This window comes from Pempheris klunzingeri, chromosome 24 (genome assembly GCF_042242105.1).
Source record: "Pempheris klunzingeri isolate RE-2024b chromosome 24, fPemKlu1.hap1, whole genome shotgun sequence".
NCBI classification, from domain to species: domain Eukaryota; kingdom Metazoa; phylum Chordata; class Actinopteri; order Acropomatiformes; family Pempheridae; genus Pempheris; species Pempheris klunzingeri.
Window position 1 is genome coordinate 1,296,247 of NC_092035.1, and position 16,331 is coordinate 1,312,577.

General features: G+C 44.2%; 1 protein-coding gene across 1 annotated transcript; it reads left to right on the top strand.

Moving 5' to 3' along the window:
* The first annotated feature begins 447 nt into the window (after positions 1-447).
* nhej1 (nonhomologous end-joining factor 1) lies at positions 448-15,066 on the top strand. Its single transcript, XM_070855659.1, has 9 exons — positions 448-503; positions 1,450-1,602; positions 2,082-2,296; positions 2,827-3,048; positions 3,493-3,631; positions 4,530-4,588; positions 13,773-13,941; positions 14,219-14,295; positions 14,557-15,066. Exons 3-9 carry the CDS (start codon positions 2,108-2,110, stop codon positions 14,635-14,637), a joined length of 936 nt encoding a protein of 311 aa, XP_070711760.1. The 5' UTR covers positions 448-503; positions 1,450-1,602; positions 2,082-2,107; the 3' UTR covers positions 14,638-15,066.
* The last annotated feature ends 1,265 nt before the right edge of the window (positions 15,067-16,331 follow it).

A 16,331-nucleotide genomic window follows, 5' to 3' on the forward strand; every position in this document is an offset into this window, starting at 1 on the left:
GTAGTCACGTTGCATTGTGGGTGATGCAGGCTCAAGAGAAAAACTACATACAAATTCAAGTAATACATTCTGACTCATTTCATAAAATATATGCTATATTATATTACTGGATTCTAATTAGTGATGTGTTAATGCATTCCAGCTACTTCATATACTACTGGGTGGCTTAATATGTCGTGATTTATCTACATTTTGAATGAAAGAGCTGAATCTGCAGCATAACTACAGCTGTCAAATAAGTACAGCACTTGAGTGCATGTATTTGTTTACATCTGTCTGTATTGGACAATTAACCTAGTGATGACCTTTAAAGTTACTACAGTGTAAAAGGGGTATGTAATGATGTTTATAGTCTATCATCAAAGCGGCTTTAAGTCTTACAATCCAAAAAAATTAAGTGACACAAAGCGGAACCTTTGAAATACGCTGTTGTTTCCCGCCGGCGTAGGAATTCTGAAGTGTCAACAGGAAGCGGCGGAGGAACAGCGTCTCTTTTTACAAATGTTGGTAGTTTTTAAATATGATTTCTTATTTATGTATTTTAAAATGTCTCCAGATGTGTGATGTGAAACTGTTTTAGCAGAAGAATGAGTGAGCCACATTTGATTATGTTCAACAAAGTCCACAACGGCAGGTGGCTAACTTCCTCGTTAGCTTGTTTTACCTTGAATTAGCCTTCACAACTGGCACTTTAGACCTAAAAGTGGACATTTTTCAATACAGATCGCTGGAAGTGTTAGCGAAATGGTCACCGAGTTGAAGAATAGCTCCCACAGCCACTGTTCAAAACGATCAACTATAACATATTTGTTTTAAAGCAAGGATACTTAAAAATTCAGAAATTTATAAAAGGAGTTTGGTGTGACCCTCTGTCAATACAAGCTACTTTAATTTGGATTCAATCAAACAAAACGTCCTTCAAAAACCTGTCAGACATGTCAGCCAACATGTCAGAATTTAGATCTGTAATGTAGTGAATTCACATTAAACATGGCTTCTTCTCCATGGAGCTCCACACTGGCAATGTCAGGCAATACAATTTAAAAATGTGGTATTTTTGCTTATTGTACTTATTATACAGGCTAGAACTTCGCCGAATTAAAGAATATGATCTACTTATGTAGAGAATGCTCAAACTAATATGGTACTTTGTAAAATTGTGGACTGAGAAGTAAGGGAATTTAAAATCCAGAGATTTACGAATGGAGTTTGGTGTGAGGTTATTTTCTCACAGGCGAGAGCAGAGCGTGTCAGGGCTTCATCCCCTCCTGATACCCACTAACCGCTGGCATCCGCGTTCAGCTCTGCATGGCTGTATATTCTAGTCATAAAGTTACTGATTTGGTATCTTTGCGATTTCCAAATTGGCATGAGTCAGCCTCTGAACCGTGCACTGTGCTTCAGATGGCCACTGACGAGAAATACCTCGTTTTATTCCCCGAAAAACAGCCCCATTACAGATCGGCAGAGAGGAGCCGGTCACCCGCAGGAGCTGCCACTGCGGTCTGCCTCCTGCAAGCCGGTGATTATGCGGCCGGGACGGCGTCTGTAGCGCGGCTTTAACACATCTCTGTCCAGGCTTTGGGGGCGCATTCCTCCGAGGTGAGTGATTCTAAGAAAACAGGTTTGATAAAAAAGAAAATTACACCCGCACCGTGTTGTTCTGGGTGTGGGAGTTCAGTGGCATTTCCACTTAAAGGAACAATCTCTAAACATGCAGGAGCTTGTACTTAAAGTGGAAAGAAAATACTTTAACCTGCAGCATGTTGTGTATGTATATTATATTATATTAATTTAAGAGTCTTATTATAATATGATAGAGACACAGGAGTTTCCTGGATAATATAATGTCTCTATAGGTTTATGTTATAGCTGGATGACTCTAAGTACTACAGTACCCATGAGCCTCGGCTGCTGTTGCTATGGTGAAGAAGCTTATCAAGAATATAGTGGATTCAGAGCATGTTATTGATTCAAATCAGGTTTCTTCTTCAAAGTGTAATTTGATTGGATGCTTCCTGCTGAAATGCACCATGGGAGTTGTAGTTGGTGCTCATCACTAATCTGCCTGTTCTGTTTAGTCTGTTAGGTGTCCTGTTTCTGGGCCATGATGGAGGCGAGCGGAGCCCCCACCGACGCCCTCCTGCACCAGCCCTGGCTTCCTGTGAGCATCGGCGGCTGCCAGCTCCTCGCCAAGAGCTGGTTTGGGGAAGCGGCGTACCACGTCCTGCTGACGGACATGCACTGTGTGTGGGAGGAGGCGATGGACTCAGGAGCCATCGAGAAGAGAGCTCAGGTACATAGGCAGTAGGCTTCAAAGACACCAGACTCTATTGATAAAAACAGTGATTTTACACCGTAGCAGCAGGTCGACTACTGTCTCATTCGGTTAGATTGTTTGTGTTATTGTGTGACTTTGCAGTTTTAAAGGGTTAGTTCAGATCCAGCACAATATTTGTTGAACACACAATAACACAAATAGACTAACCAAATGAGCAGCAGCTCCTGTGTCCTGTTCTCTAAAATCCCTGTTTTAGTGAATGTAGTCTGGTGTGTGTGCTGTTTGTGGTTAAACCAAAAGGATCTTCCAGGTCTCTCTCTGTAGGGATCCTTTCCATGATGCTGTCACACACTTAGAATAACACTCTGAGCCTGTCAGTGGATCAAACAAGCTCTTTTAATGGACCTACTTTGATCTACTGGACCAGTTCCAACACTTTTAGTACCTTTTAGAAATACCAGAGTTACCCTGTAAACCAAAGAATCATTAAAAGATGAGTTTCTCATTCCTTTTTGATAGCTAACCCCAGTTTCCTTCCTCCCCAGGAGCTGAACAGACGTTTGCGAGCCCCGGTCAAAGCCTTCTTCTCCCACCTGTGCGAGGTGGTTCAGCCCTGTCTGTCAGGGGGTGACGGGCGACTCGGCGGGGGCGCCCAGTTTTCTCTGACTCGGCAGGAGGACGGAAACGTCACCATGAAGCTGAAGAGCGAGCTGGCAGGGCTGCCGTTCTACTGGGAGTTTCACTGCACCCCTGCCCCTGTCACTGTGGTACGGTCCACCTGTCGGTCTGAGCTGCAGTGGATGAGGCTATTTTCTGGTTCTGGTTTGGTTTTGGCACCTGGTGAAAATCTCTAAATTTAACTCAAAAATTAAAAACTTCCCTTAAAACTTGACTCTAAGTATTTTCAGGGTTCATACAAAGTCTTGAAAGTTTGGTAAATGCTTCACTTCAACGATGTATGTACCTGAAAAGTGCTCTAAAAAAGCTGCTTTTTTGGCACGTCAGCAATATTAATGTAATTATTTGATAAATGCTAAAACAATCACATGTATTTTAATTCAGGGGAAGAATTCAATGATATAAATTAAAGTTTAAGACATTTCAAATGCTTTGCAAAGTGATAAAACAACAAATAAAGAGCTCATGCTGCCGTTCTTGTATGTATTTAACTTTAAATTAAATCTGCACTGTGTGTGTGTGTGTGTTTCCAGGTGTGTGTTCAGCTGGTGCGCCCCCTGCTGGCCATGAGCCGCCTGCTGCAGCGGCAGGTGGAGCAGCTCGGAGGTCTGCTGGTGAGGAAGGATGCCGAGATCCAGGACTACAGGGAGAACGGAGCGGCGCTCAGCAGAGGTACGAGGTTCACGGTGTTTCACTTCCACGCTCCGAGATCTCAGAGGAGAAATAGTTTAAAGTTTTTACGGCACAAAAAACACAGAGTTCAGAAGATACGATGTTTTTTCTAAATCAAACCGTCTCTCTGTGGTCGTTTAGTGTCTCTGTGGTCATTTTCTGTCTCTTTGTGGTTGTTTTGTGTCTCTGTGGTCATTTTCTGTCTCTTTGTGGTTGTTTTCTGTCTCTTCGTGGTCGTTTTGTGTCTCTGTGGTCATTTTCTGTCTCTTCGTGGTCGTTTTGTGTCTCTGTGGTCGTTTTGTGTCTCTGTGGTCATTTTCTGTCTCTTTGTGGTCGTTTTCTGTCTCTTTGTGGTCGTTTTCTGTCTTTGTGGTCATTTTCTGTCTCTTTGTGGTTGTTTTCTGTCTCTGTGGTCATTTTCTGTCTCTTTGTGGTCGTTTTCTGTCTCTTTGTGGTCGTTTTCTGTCTCTGTGGTCGTTTTGTGTCTCTGTGGTCATTTTCTGTCTCTTTGTGGTCGTTTTGTGTCTCTGTGGTCATTTTCTGTCTCTTTGTGGTCGTTTTGTGTCTCTTTGTGGTCGTTTTGTGTCTCTTTGTGGTCGTTTTGTGTCTTTGTGGTCGTTTTCTATCTCTTTATAGTCATTTTTGTGTCTTTATAGACGTTGTGGTCATCTGACTGACCTTCCACCGAGTAATGTCAACCATCTTAATCCATCCATGATACTAATAATTGTTAAGTTGTTTCTTGTGAGAAAAAACATGATGTGGTTTTAAATGCCGGCAGACTGAATAATGTTGAGACTGTTTGTGGGACACACTGAGCATTGTGTTACAAACCAAACAATCAATGTGTTGATGGAGAAAGTAATCAGCAGGTGTGTGTGTGTGTGTTTGAACCCAGAGCGGCTGCAGACGGACGCTTTTGAGGAGCAAACCTACAGAGAGGACTTCATATCAAAGGTGAGAGGTCAGCGCCACACACACACACACACACACACACACACACACACGTCGTTCGGGCCTGTCTTCGCCGTCCCCTCAGCTTCATTCCCAATCGTTAACCAGCTGTGGCTAGCGCGGCAGGAACCACATGATAAAACACTGCGGCCACTAGGACAGCCGGCGCTCTGCCTCCCCCCCCCCCCTTCCTCCAAAACACGAGCCGCCGCCGTGAGACATGCTTTCAAGTCGCCATATGTGTGTGCTACTGTCGGCCAATCAGTACGAGGGAAGGGGTTTGAGTTTTTGTTGACTGTATTTAGGTGTGGAATCTGTCATCTCTCACACTGCTGCCCCCCCCCCCGTGTGTGTGTGTGTGTGTGTGTGTGTGTGTGTGTGTGTGTGTGTGTGTGTGTGTGTGTGTGTGTGTGTGTGTGTGTGTGTGTGTGTGTGTGTGTGTGTGTGTGTGTGTGTGTGTGTGTGTGTGTGTGTGTGTGTGTGTGTGTGTGTGTGTGTATTTCAGACCTACCTGTTGAATGTTCAGGGGGTGTCTGTCTGCTCCCTCCTGCAGCGTTTGAACTGTAGAGCTCAGAGGGTTATTATCTTCCTGACTGGTGGGGATGTCTGCCGAGGCGTCATCCTATCCACTGAGACATTTCTCTGTGAATATATCATAAGATCATTAGCTGGACGCCTCGTGCCCCTTTGGTGTTCGGGTTTCTCTGCAGAAGAGACACATTGTTTGAAAAATGTCAAATCTCATTTCACACGAAGGTCACGGAGCTTTTAAAGGTGAACATCAGCGCACCTGATCAGAGGGAACTTTCCCCCCCATACATCACTCTGCGGGAAAACACCGCAGTGTAAATTCTCATTTGTTTGTTTGTCTCCTGGGCTGTTGCATCATGGGTGGTTTTCAGAGAGGAAACCAGACTGTTGGTTGATGCTGTTTGTCTAAAAGGACAAACCAGGAAAAGGTCTTTCTTTAGGCGGTGGAAGCCGTCCAGCTCAGGTACGGAGAGTCATGGAAAGTTCCATCAGGGCCACAGTGGCGGCTCTGTTCTCTGTTCTCTGGGTGATCACATCGTCGGACACCACAGAAGAAGAAGAAGAAGAAGAAGAAGAAGAAGAAGAAGAAGAAGAAGAAGAGGAATGCTGCTGTGGATCAAAGTCTTCTTACTCGTGGCAGATTCCTCCGGGCTGCGTAGAGGCCGCCTCCAGACCAAAGTCCAAACCGACGCAAAACTTGTCTGGGAAAAATGTCGCTGGGACACGTTAAAGAGAGAATCACACACTGGATGGACCGTGTGTGTGTGTGTGTGTGTGTGTGTGAGGGCGTTTGGCGTGTGTGTGTAGTATTTATCTATCAGGGAAGGGCTTTTGCATGCTTTTGTGTGTGTGTGTGTGTGTGTGTTTGCCGTCTGTCTCCGTCCGTCTCCATGGCGGCGCTCATCGTGCGACGCCTTCATGCTACCTCTGAACTCATATCTGGTTATTTTCAACAAAACAAACCAAACTTTAGTTACAAACTAGACAGTTTTTAGATTGATAAAAGTCAAAGACACAAACTGTCTGTCAAATGGTGTCCATCACCTTCAGTGGTCCTTTAGGAGGAGTTGAATTGAATTCATCCGCCGATGAAAATAGTCCCCAAAAACTACAAACTTTGACATATTTGTAAAGATAAATTTCCTGTTAATACTTTATGATTCTTGTTGTAATAACTTACAGTTATTTATTGTTATTTGTTTGAAGGTGTGATGACTACTTAACCGTGAGGCCGGTGAACGACAACACTTTGTTAGCTTCGGACGGCGACAGGCTAGCAGTTTGCCCCCGTTTCCAGTCTTTATGCTAAGCTAAGCTAAGTCCCCTATTTCCCGAAATGTTCCTTTTTAAAACGCAGCATATAAATGGAAAAAAAACAGATCGGAGCCGCAGGTACAACACACACACACACACACACACACACACACACACACACACACACACAGTGTGTACGCATCTTGTGAAAACCACCCAGCTTCAGTTTCAGCTTCAGTTTTTCTTCCTTGAACTTGAACTTCTTTGACATTTACTCGGTTATTTACGTTCCTGGTGCCAACAGAGAGCAGAGCAGACAAATAGCTCCAGAAATCTTCCGCCTCATCAGCCACTCTTTCACCATTTCCACAAGTGTGTGTGTGTGTGTGTGTGTGTGCCGTTTGTGGCCTTCGTTTCCCACACCAAGGGGAGAGCGAAGGGCAGCGGGACAGTGAAAGAGACGATGATGACAGGAGCAGGAGCTTTTATTTTCTCCTGCAGCTTTCCATGAAAGCCCCTCCCCAGGCCGCCACCACACAAACACCCCACCCAGCTCAGGTCAACATTTACATGGGTGGAATTAGCATGCGCTTCCCACTGATACACACACACACACACACACACACACACACACACACACACACACACACACACACACACACACACACACACACACACTCACACACAGTTGGATTTAACTTGGGCACAGGCTAAAGCTGGTCATGGAGCTGAAGGATGAAAAAAAAAAAAAAGTTCAAATCCTTTTAGGATCACATCAGCTTCCCTTAGGACCTAAATTTGGAGTGTGTGTGTGTGTGTGTGTGTGTGTGTGTGTGTGTGTGTGTGTGTGTGTGTGTGTGTGTGTGTGTGTGTGTGTGTGTGTGTGTGTGTGTGTGTGTGTGTGTGTGTGTGTGTGTGTGTGTGTGTGTGTGTGTGTGTTGACCTGACAGAGGGGAGTGTCTGCTGGTCCACACAGAGCAGGCTGTGACGCATGCTTTTGGTTTTTCAGAGCTGAGTGTTGGTGTGTGTGTCACTGAGGCTGCTTTTTATTTTTTTTATTTTATTGTGTGTGTGTGTGTCGTGGTGACGCATGGTGTGTTTTCGGCGCAGTGACTCGTGCAGCAGCAGCAGCAGCAGCGTCACACTTGTCAGTCCTGAATTGAATTGTCACCGTTTGGGAACGTCGCCCACTTCCTGTTTCATGAGACGGCGGCTTCGCAGCTCCACAGCAACCGCGCGGCAGAATAACGACATCTGACAATTAGTGGCCGCGTCTGACCAAAACACCTCGCTGGAGCCAAAGTGTTGCCTTTCTGCGCCGCTTGCTTCCAAATCTGGCGTTCCTTAATCTAAATGTCCTGCTTTTCTCGCTCAAATTGAGCTTTTTGAACTGAGTGAGCTCAAAAACAAAAGGATTTCTTTCTTCTTTACAGTGCAGTGATGCGCAGAGTTTCGTCTTCCACTATAAGTAATGATTATGTGCTCAAACGGGTGTAGAAATTATCCCTAAATGCTACGTAGCTCTCCACGTGACGCCCTGCAGTGGCACAGCAGGAGGAGTCAAATCCTAATATCTGTTTGCTTCAACCAGAGCCTCTAAGTTAAGAGCAGGGCAGGAAACTACTGACCACAGCGGGTGATGGATTCCAAAATACACACTTTGGCTCTAAGCAGCGAAAGACAGAAGGAGGAGAAGCTGCAGATATCGATCAGATCAGAGTCGAATGATTTATTGCCGTCACTGCAGTTTTAAGAATATTCTAATCGCACCCCGTCACACCGATTTTACAGGAAAACCTTCAAAAGAGATTATTGAACCGTCTTCATCCCTGAGCAGCGTCTTATCCACCTGAGAGACAAAACGCTGGGCAAAGAAAGCCCGTCAAGCAAGAGCTGCTGCCTCTAAAGCTGATTTACCTTCATGAACGTGTTTATCAACGGTTTTAGCATCTGAAATGCTCATTGTGGGCCAGTTCAGAGCCACGTTTCACTGGGGCGAAGGGATTGTTTAATGGAGATGTAACAAGAGAGTTAGCAGGGCAGGAGGAGGAAAAAGAAGGCTGTAGGTGGCCTCCTCCTCCTCCTCCTCCTCCTCCTCCTTCTCCTCAGTAAATCATTGACTCTCATAAACAGCAGCGAGCGGCTCTTTATCTCACATACCTGAGGAATTCAGGGCGCCGGTGGTAAGAAGGCGAGGCTGAAGGCGACATGAAAGTGATGTTGAACTCAGAATATTTAGCTTCCTGGTTAAATACTGCTGCTCATCTTATAATAGATGAAATAAAGAGAAAAAATAAAGATAAACTGCTTTTTTTTCTCCACCATTTTCGGTGTTCTTGTGGGATTCGTAGGGGCCGTCAAGTTTATCCTCCTAAAACTATCTATGTTAGTTGTTGGAAACGATCTTTACGTTTAGCTTGTCCAAGGAAGTTTTCGCTTTTATGACACGTAGGAGAAGAAACTTTATATAATCGACAGACAAAACGATTAAATCACCACTATCGCACACTAAAACATCTCTCCAGATGCGTTCAAAGACGTGAATGTAACAGAACAACTAGGAGGATAAAACATCACATCGTCGATATAAATGTGAACAATCAACTTCCTCTATAAAAGGTCGTCGACTCCAAACACACTAATCTTAATTATAACAGCAAACCAGAGCTGCACACATTTTAAGCTAATTGGACTCTACATTATTATTTTTGTTGTCGGTATCTTCCTGTCATTCCATATCTGCAGTATAATGTGCTTTTATGATATCGATGTGTGTATTTTAACTACACTTTACTCATAAAAGCTCAGCTAGGGACACGTGACAGTTAGCATTAGCTGTAAACTCAGTCTCTTGCTCTGTATTGGAAGTTAAAATGAAACTAAATTAAAGAAAGCAGCAAGGGGTCCTACGTTTTACACAACAACAAACAAAGCTTCTCTAATGGCACTAAATCAAATTCTCATCAATCAATATGATATAATAGCAATAAAACACTCTTCCTCACAGCTTCATCTCTTATTGTGCGTTTGACTGAAGAATCATCTAACAGCATTAAATGAAGCCATTACTTCTAAAAACTCTGCTGTTTTATATCTTCTATCTAAACTGAATACTGTCACTGCTGGACTCGGGGAACCTATTTTCTGACATTTTATTGACTAGAAACCAGGACTGGAGCTAATGATTACCTGTTTAAACACTTTCTCAGGAGAAACAAAACAAAACCCATCTCCATACAGCAGCTCCTCCTCCTCCTCCTCCTCCTGCTGCTGTCAGTTGCACACAGTTTCCACAGGGTTGTCCCCGGTGCGGCTCTGTAATTAGGCCCTCTGTGGCCTGGCTGCTCGCCTCCTTCAGCTGCCGGCCGCCGGGCCGAGCCCCGGCCTGGACCGGGCCGAGTGCGGCGTCCCGCAAAGACATCATGAGACTGCGAGCAAAACATGAGAGCAGCAGCTCAAAACACGGCTGCAGCGCTCGTCGGCACGTGAGCACGCCGGGCGCGATGCTGCGTTTTATTCACGACATTTAATGTGATAAAGCAGCGTTTTAAGAGATTTTTAAGACCAAATACAACAAATTTTCTTTATTTTTTTTCCCCCCAAACTCGTAAACACAAAGCTGAAGTTAAAGGCCGATTCCAATAAGAGTAATAATAACAGATAACTCTGCTAGAACATTAGCTGATATTCGTCTTTGCTTCAAAATGTCCTGCTCCAGAGCAGGTGCTTTATTGTTGTGACCCTTTATGGGACGTTTGGCTCAGATTAGCAGCTTGTCTGTGCGTCACGGCCCTGAAGGGAGACGTGACGACAGCAGGCGAGGAGAAAGGTAAATGAAGCGAAGATGAGGATGGCGTCATTTGAAGCGCTCGTGTCGTGAAGCCCACGGTGGAGATTTGACCTGCCTCTGTTTGGTGTTTGCTTTACACCGTCCACGTTTCTGCGTATGTCACCTCACTGTTGACTAGTGGGAGGCTAAAAATACAGTTTGACTCATTTGTTATTGAGCTGTCTGGTTTGGGGCCAATTAAGGCATCATAAATTTATCAGCGTTCCACATTTCTACCTGTTCTTTTCAAAGCTTTTCCCCCTGAAGTGTGTCTGGAAATATCAAAGTCCTTTTGAAAAACAACTCTTAGTTGTTATCGAGTGGTTATCATGTGACCTCCAGTAAATGTAGGATCATAAGGCCGTTCTCTGCTAACAGATGGTTTCAGGTGTCAGACCTGGACTGTATTTTTTATTAAAGGATCACTCCAGTAATTTTAAGCCTGGGCCCTATAGTACACATCCTGGTGTCTGAGTGACTGGTAGGTAGTAAAAGTGTTGGAACTGGTCCAGTAGATCACCTCAGCCAGCAGCCACCAAACGGGCTGCAATGGCTGCAACGTGATCCTTTGGGACAACTGCACCTGATCACAGTAGGTCCACTAAAAGAGCTTGTTTGATCCACTGACAGGCTCAGAGTGTTATTCTAAGTGTGTGACAGCATCATGGAAAGGATCCCTACAGAGAGAGACCTGGAAGATCCTTTTGGTTTAACCACAAACAGCCGTTATATCGCTCTCTGCACACACACCAGACTACATTCACTAAAACAACGATTTTACACCCATGTTGCTGGCCTACTGCTGCCTCGATCAGTTAGTGTGTTTGTGTTTTTGTGTGACTTTAGTGTTTGAAAGGGTTAGTGTAGATCCAACACAACATTTGTCTAATACACAGTAATACAAACTAACTAACTGATGGAAGCAGCAGCAGACCAGCAGCTCCTGTGTCCTGTTCTCTAAAATCCCTGTTTTAGTGAATGTAGTCTGGTGTGTGTGCTGTTTGTGGTTAAACCAAAAGGATCTTCCAGGTCTCTCTCTGTAGGGATCCTTTCCATGATGCTGTCACACACTTACCAGTTATTTTGCACCCTAAATATGCAAAAGAGATTTGGTGTGCTTTGCGTGTGCTGAATTTAATTCATGCAACTTGTAATCAAGATTGTCTGTGAATCAGCTTTGTTGCACCTGATCACAACGACCACAGCCGCTCGCCGTCGTTGTTCTCCTGCGTCTGTTGACCTGGACTCCTCAGGGGGTTCACACAGAAGCCGGTGCATCACTCCGTCCGAAGCGGGACGGGAAGCTGAGGTGGAGAGGAATGAGGGAGGGTAAACATGAGGTCGGCAGCACAGGGGCGAGCGAGTGTGAGACTCTTCGGCACCAGAACCCCTCACCATCCTCACTGTTTACCTGCTAATAATAGAGGAACGCCAACCGTCTCCTTCCTCTCTTTGGAGGTGTGGCCACCAGGTGAGCACTCCTCCTCCTCCTCCTCCTCCTCCTCCTCCTCCTCCTCCTCCTCCTCCTTTCCCCGTTGTTGGAGGACTTTGTTCTGTTACAAGAGCTGGGAGGAACTTTCCAGAACATGACTCAGCTCCAACAAAACAATCGAGAGGTCACTGACCTGCTGTAATCAGCTTTTTATTCCTCACCTGCCGTTTCCTTTCCAGAAGCCAGAAGTGACACATGAGTTTTCTTTGCCCTCTAATTGGTTAGGTTTAGGTATGACCTGCTTCCGATTAGTTAGGTTTAGGTATGACCCGCCTCCGATTGGTTAGGTTTAGGTATGACCCGCCTCCGATTGGTTAGGTTTAGGTATGACCCGCTTCTGATTGGTTAGCTTTAGGTATGAGCCGCCTCCGATTGGTTAGCTTTAGGTATGACCCGCCTCCGATTGGTTAGCTTTAGGTATGACCCTCTTCTGATTGGTTAGCTTTAAGTATGACCGTCCTGATTGGTTAGGTTTACAAAAAACATCCGTCCATCTTCCCATTGATGAGCTGTGCTTCTCTGTGATTGGCTGAGCTGTTTTAGATCAGTGCTGTGATTGGCTGAGACTCTCTGGCTGCTCGCTGCGCCTTTGCCATATAAATTGTGCCCAGTGTGTCATCGTTTATCACTCACTTGTTTTATTTTTGGCAGAAATGGACTTCCGTAGGGGATTTTAGCACTTCAGGGCAGCCGGATCCAACAAATTTCACATCAAATAATGTGAAGAGAGCTGGCGGAGGGTGAGGAGGGTGAGGAGGGTGAGGAAGGTGAGGAGGGAATAGAAAGAGAGAATAAGGTGGGCTTTCTGCTGCTGTCTCTCCCCCCTCGGCACATTGGTGTCTCTGTGCCCAAAGCAGCGCTGAGCCCCACCAGAGCGTTTACATTTATTTTTACGATATTTAAACAAACAAATAACAAAAATAAATCAATGCGAAACCTCGAAACTCGACCGCAGTGTGTTTAGGAGCCCCTCGGCCCTCCGACAGCGAGCGGGAGACCACCGATTCCTGCCGGTCAATATTTGAGGAGCTAATTTGGAGAGTTTGTCTTCTCCATCGGGGGAAAAAAGCAGGACTTAGTGAACAGTGAGTGTTTTTCTGCGCGTCGGCGTGCGTTTGCATAATGTCGCTGGAGTTTACACGCACCCTTATCTGTCCGCCTGTGTGTGTGTGTTGTCCCATAATGCAGCTTTGATTAGAGGCTTATCGCCGCCCCGCCCCCCCGTCACACCTCAGACATGTGACTCCAGCCGTCGCCGAGCCGTAAAACAAACACGCCCGAAGCACCGCGAGGACGCGGCGGCCATGTTTTCAGCCGCTGGCTGTTTCCCTCCGGTTTTATTGGTTTGTTGGTGTTAAAGCTGCAGAATCTCAGTGTGGTCTTCATCATCCTCTTCTTCATCTTCTTCCTCTTCTTCTTCATCTTCCTCCTCTTCTTCTCCTTCCTCTTCCTCTCTGTCCTGTTCTTCCTCTTCTTCTTCTTCCTCTTCCTCCTTCTCCTCTTCCTCTTATTCTTCCTCCTCGTCTTCTTCTGCTTTATCTTCTTCTACTTCATCTTCATGTTCCTCTGTCTCTTGTTCTTTGTCTTCTTTCTTTTCTTCACCTTCTTCCTCTTCTTCATCTTCTTCTCTCTCTTCCCCGTCTTCTTCTTCTTTGTCCTCTTGTTCTTCTTGTCCTTGTTACTATGGAAACAGTTCTGATAGCAGAAGCAATAAAAAAAACATTTTTAAATCGATAAAATCAGAATCAGGTTCAGTTTTTATATATTTGGTGCTTAATGAAGAATCATTAATATAGAATATAAGAATAAGATATGTTTTATATTATTATTAATACTTTTGTTTTCATTTACAGCCAATGGCTCATTTATCCTCACTTATCGCCATGGTAACCATTAAAGGGCCAGGTAAGGTTAGCAGTGACACCTTAACCACCAAACCCAAGCCACTAATTTAAGCCATTAATTTAAATAAGGAAGTTTGTCAGTGGGTCAGACGGGAAGCAGGAAGTTTGTCTCACCTACCAAAATAAAAGTCAAACTGTAATAAAAAAAATCTGTTCTTGTCCTCCGTTTCCCATCAGGCTCTTCCTCGGCTCTGCTCCGAGCAGCGGGACGCTCTGGGCTTCGACAGCGACCTCCAGCGCCTGTACGCCGCCGTCGTCGCCCACGGAAACGCACGCACACAGAAACGCAAACTGTCTGAGGAAGACGAGCCGCCCGCCGAAGACCCAGAGCTCACCTCGTCTCTTGGTCTGAAGATGGCCTCCTCTTCCTCTTCGCCTTCTTACTCTTCCTTTTCTTCTTCGTATTATTCCTCTTCTTCATTTTCTTTGTCTTCTTCCTCTTTATGTTTATTCTTTTTATTTGTAATATTTTTATTCATATTACATTATTTTAGTGTATGCTGGATTATAATATATATAATATTGTAACACTAAATACACGTATTCTCAATTATTTTATATCATTTTGTTTTTTATTTTATCTAACTTTATATTATATTTATGTGTATTGATTTTGACTCCAGGCGGATCTGTCAGCGCTGAGGACGGACAGGAGGACGCAGCCGGAGCCAAGATGGCCGACAGACCCACAGTCCAGCAGGTACCTCGGCCTGATTCTCATTTTCCCACAAAAATAACCGACAAAGTCTGGTTACAGATTTATTTAAAGCCTCAGTTCCATCAGTCAGTGGCTGTGAAACTGAATAATTTAGCTATTCAGATAAAACAAAGTGAAGTTTTACAACTTATAAAAGATATGAGAGATGAAATGTAAAGAACAGTGTAATAACAAGACATATTGGTGTAAAAAATGGATTTAAAAGAATGTAAAGATGCTAAAAACAACTTTTTTGTCTTCCAGTCTCTACCGGCGCCGTCTGGCCCTGCAGAGCGACCGTCCTCCAAACCAAAGAAGAAGAAAGTGGTGGGACTGTTCAGATGAGCCCGAGCAGTAGGACGCACACACAGACGACCATTCAGAACTTCCATAGCAAAAGTGCTGTTTTTAACGGACTCATCTTTAGAATCTTGTTTTTAAGCTTTTATTTTAAAGGAGGGAACTTAAGCTGGTTTTAATTAGCGCTCAGATTTTAGATTTTTAGATGAAAAATGTCATTAAATAAAACAACTTTTCTATTTTTATTAAATCTTGAAACAAGCTGCTGATTGAAGATGTAAATGAGATTTTAATGGATGTTTTTCTCCATAATTCACTGAATCAACTACAGAAAACGGTCGAAACTAAAAACAGCCATAACCTGAACATGTTTCTGCCTTGGTAGAGTTGAAGAAAGGGGATTTATTTGACTTTAAACGCAACATCTTTAACTTTTACTCAAATGTATTCAATAAAATAACTTTTTCTTTTTAATTCCAAGCATCCGAGTCTTTTAGTTGATATTTCTTTTGTTTTAAAACCACAAAATCATGTGTGTTTGTGTCTAAAGACGCTTCCTGACAAGTGGCGTCATGAAGCTCCTGTTTTTCTGCTTTTTCAGAAATGACAGTCCTTAAAACGGCTTAGATTCATGTTAATTAATAAAAAGTCTGAGAGTCACATTAATAAACACATTTGGACAAAATGGTTTTTCATTTAGTCTTATTTTTAAACATGGTTCATACCACCATATTTTGTAACTTTCTGATACACGTAGACACCCTGAATAACTTCGTATATCTCCGTCACTCTGAGCTTGTGGATGCAGAAATTATTTTATTGTAATTTGGGATTTAAAAAGTCCAGTTTGGCGTCTGAGCTCTCATCTATTCAGTCAGATCTGCTGCAGGGAAATATAATATATATATATATATATATAAAACATATATAAAAAATAAATATAAAATCTAAGAATATCTTAAATTCTAGAAAATAAAACCTAAAAAAATAATATGGAAAGGAAAAATAAATGGAAAACACTAAAAAGTAAATATGAAATCTAAAAGAAAGTTTGAGTCTGTGATTCCAGCCTCTTAAACGTTGATATTTCCTGGTTTCTCTGCTAAACTGAATGTTTCTGAAACACTAATGACCAATCAATCTGTCAATAAACTGATCCAAAGAAGAATATTTGGGGGTTTTGCTGCACATAAAGGAGACATTTGATGACGCTGCCTGTTTTCCAGGAGCTAGAAATGAGAAAATAAGGAGAATATTAGAGGTTTTTATTATTATTTATCAGGAAACAGGTCAAACTCCCTAAAAAAGGCTCCTGGGTCTGTTTCTGTTTGATATAAAGAAGCAAAAAACGAGCTGTTGGTGAAGTTCACTCTGAGCTGGAGGGGTTTCCAGGCTGGGGGGCGCCTGCACGGTGAGGACACGTCGGTCAGAGGTTTGTTACCTGCTCACCTGCAGCCTGCAGACTGTTATGTCATCCCCCAGAGGAGGGTGAGAAAGTCTGGGAGCGCACAAAGTCTGAAGGCGCGCGCACCTGCCTCCTGGAAAAGAGGGTCCAAAGGGCACGGTGAGCGCGCGCGCCGGCTCCGTCTGTCGGTCTCGTGGCCTCGGTGTTTGGCTGACAATAAACAGATGAAGGCGGCCGCGGGGCCTGCGCCACCGCGGGGGGAGGAGAGGACGCGGCAGAGGGCAGGTCCAGCAGGGCGCGGTCTTCTTCTCCTCCCGCGGCACCTCATCTGCGC

Excerpts from the sequence above, each read along its gene's own strand:
- nhej1 (XM_070855659.1), top strand. The coding sequence starts at position 2,108 with ATGATGGAGGCGAGCGGAGCCCCCACCGACGCCCTCCTGCACCAGCCC. Across the intron at positions 2,297-2,826 it reads CCATCGAGAAGAGAGCTCAG|GAGCTGAACAGACGTTTGCG; the intron begins GTACATAGGCAG and ends CTTCCTCCCCAG. Across the intron at positions 4,589-13,772 it reads GAGAGGACTTCATATCAAAG|GCTCTTCCTCGGCTCTGCTC; the intron begins GTGAGAGGTCAG and ends GTTTCCCATCAG.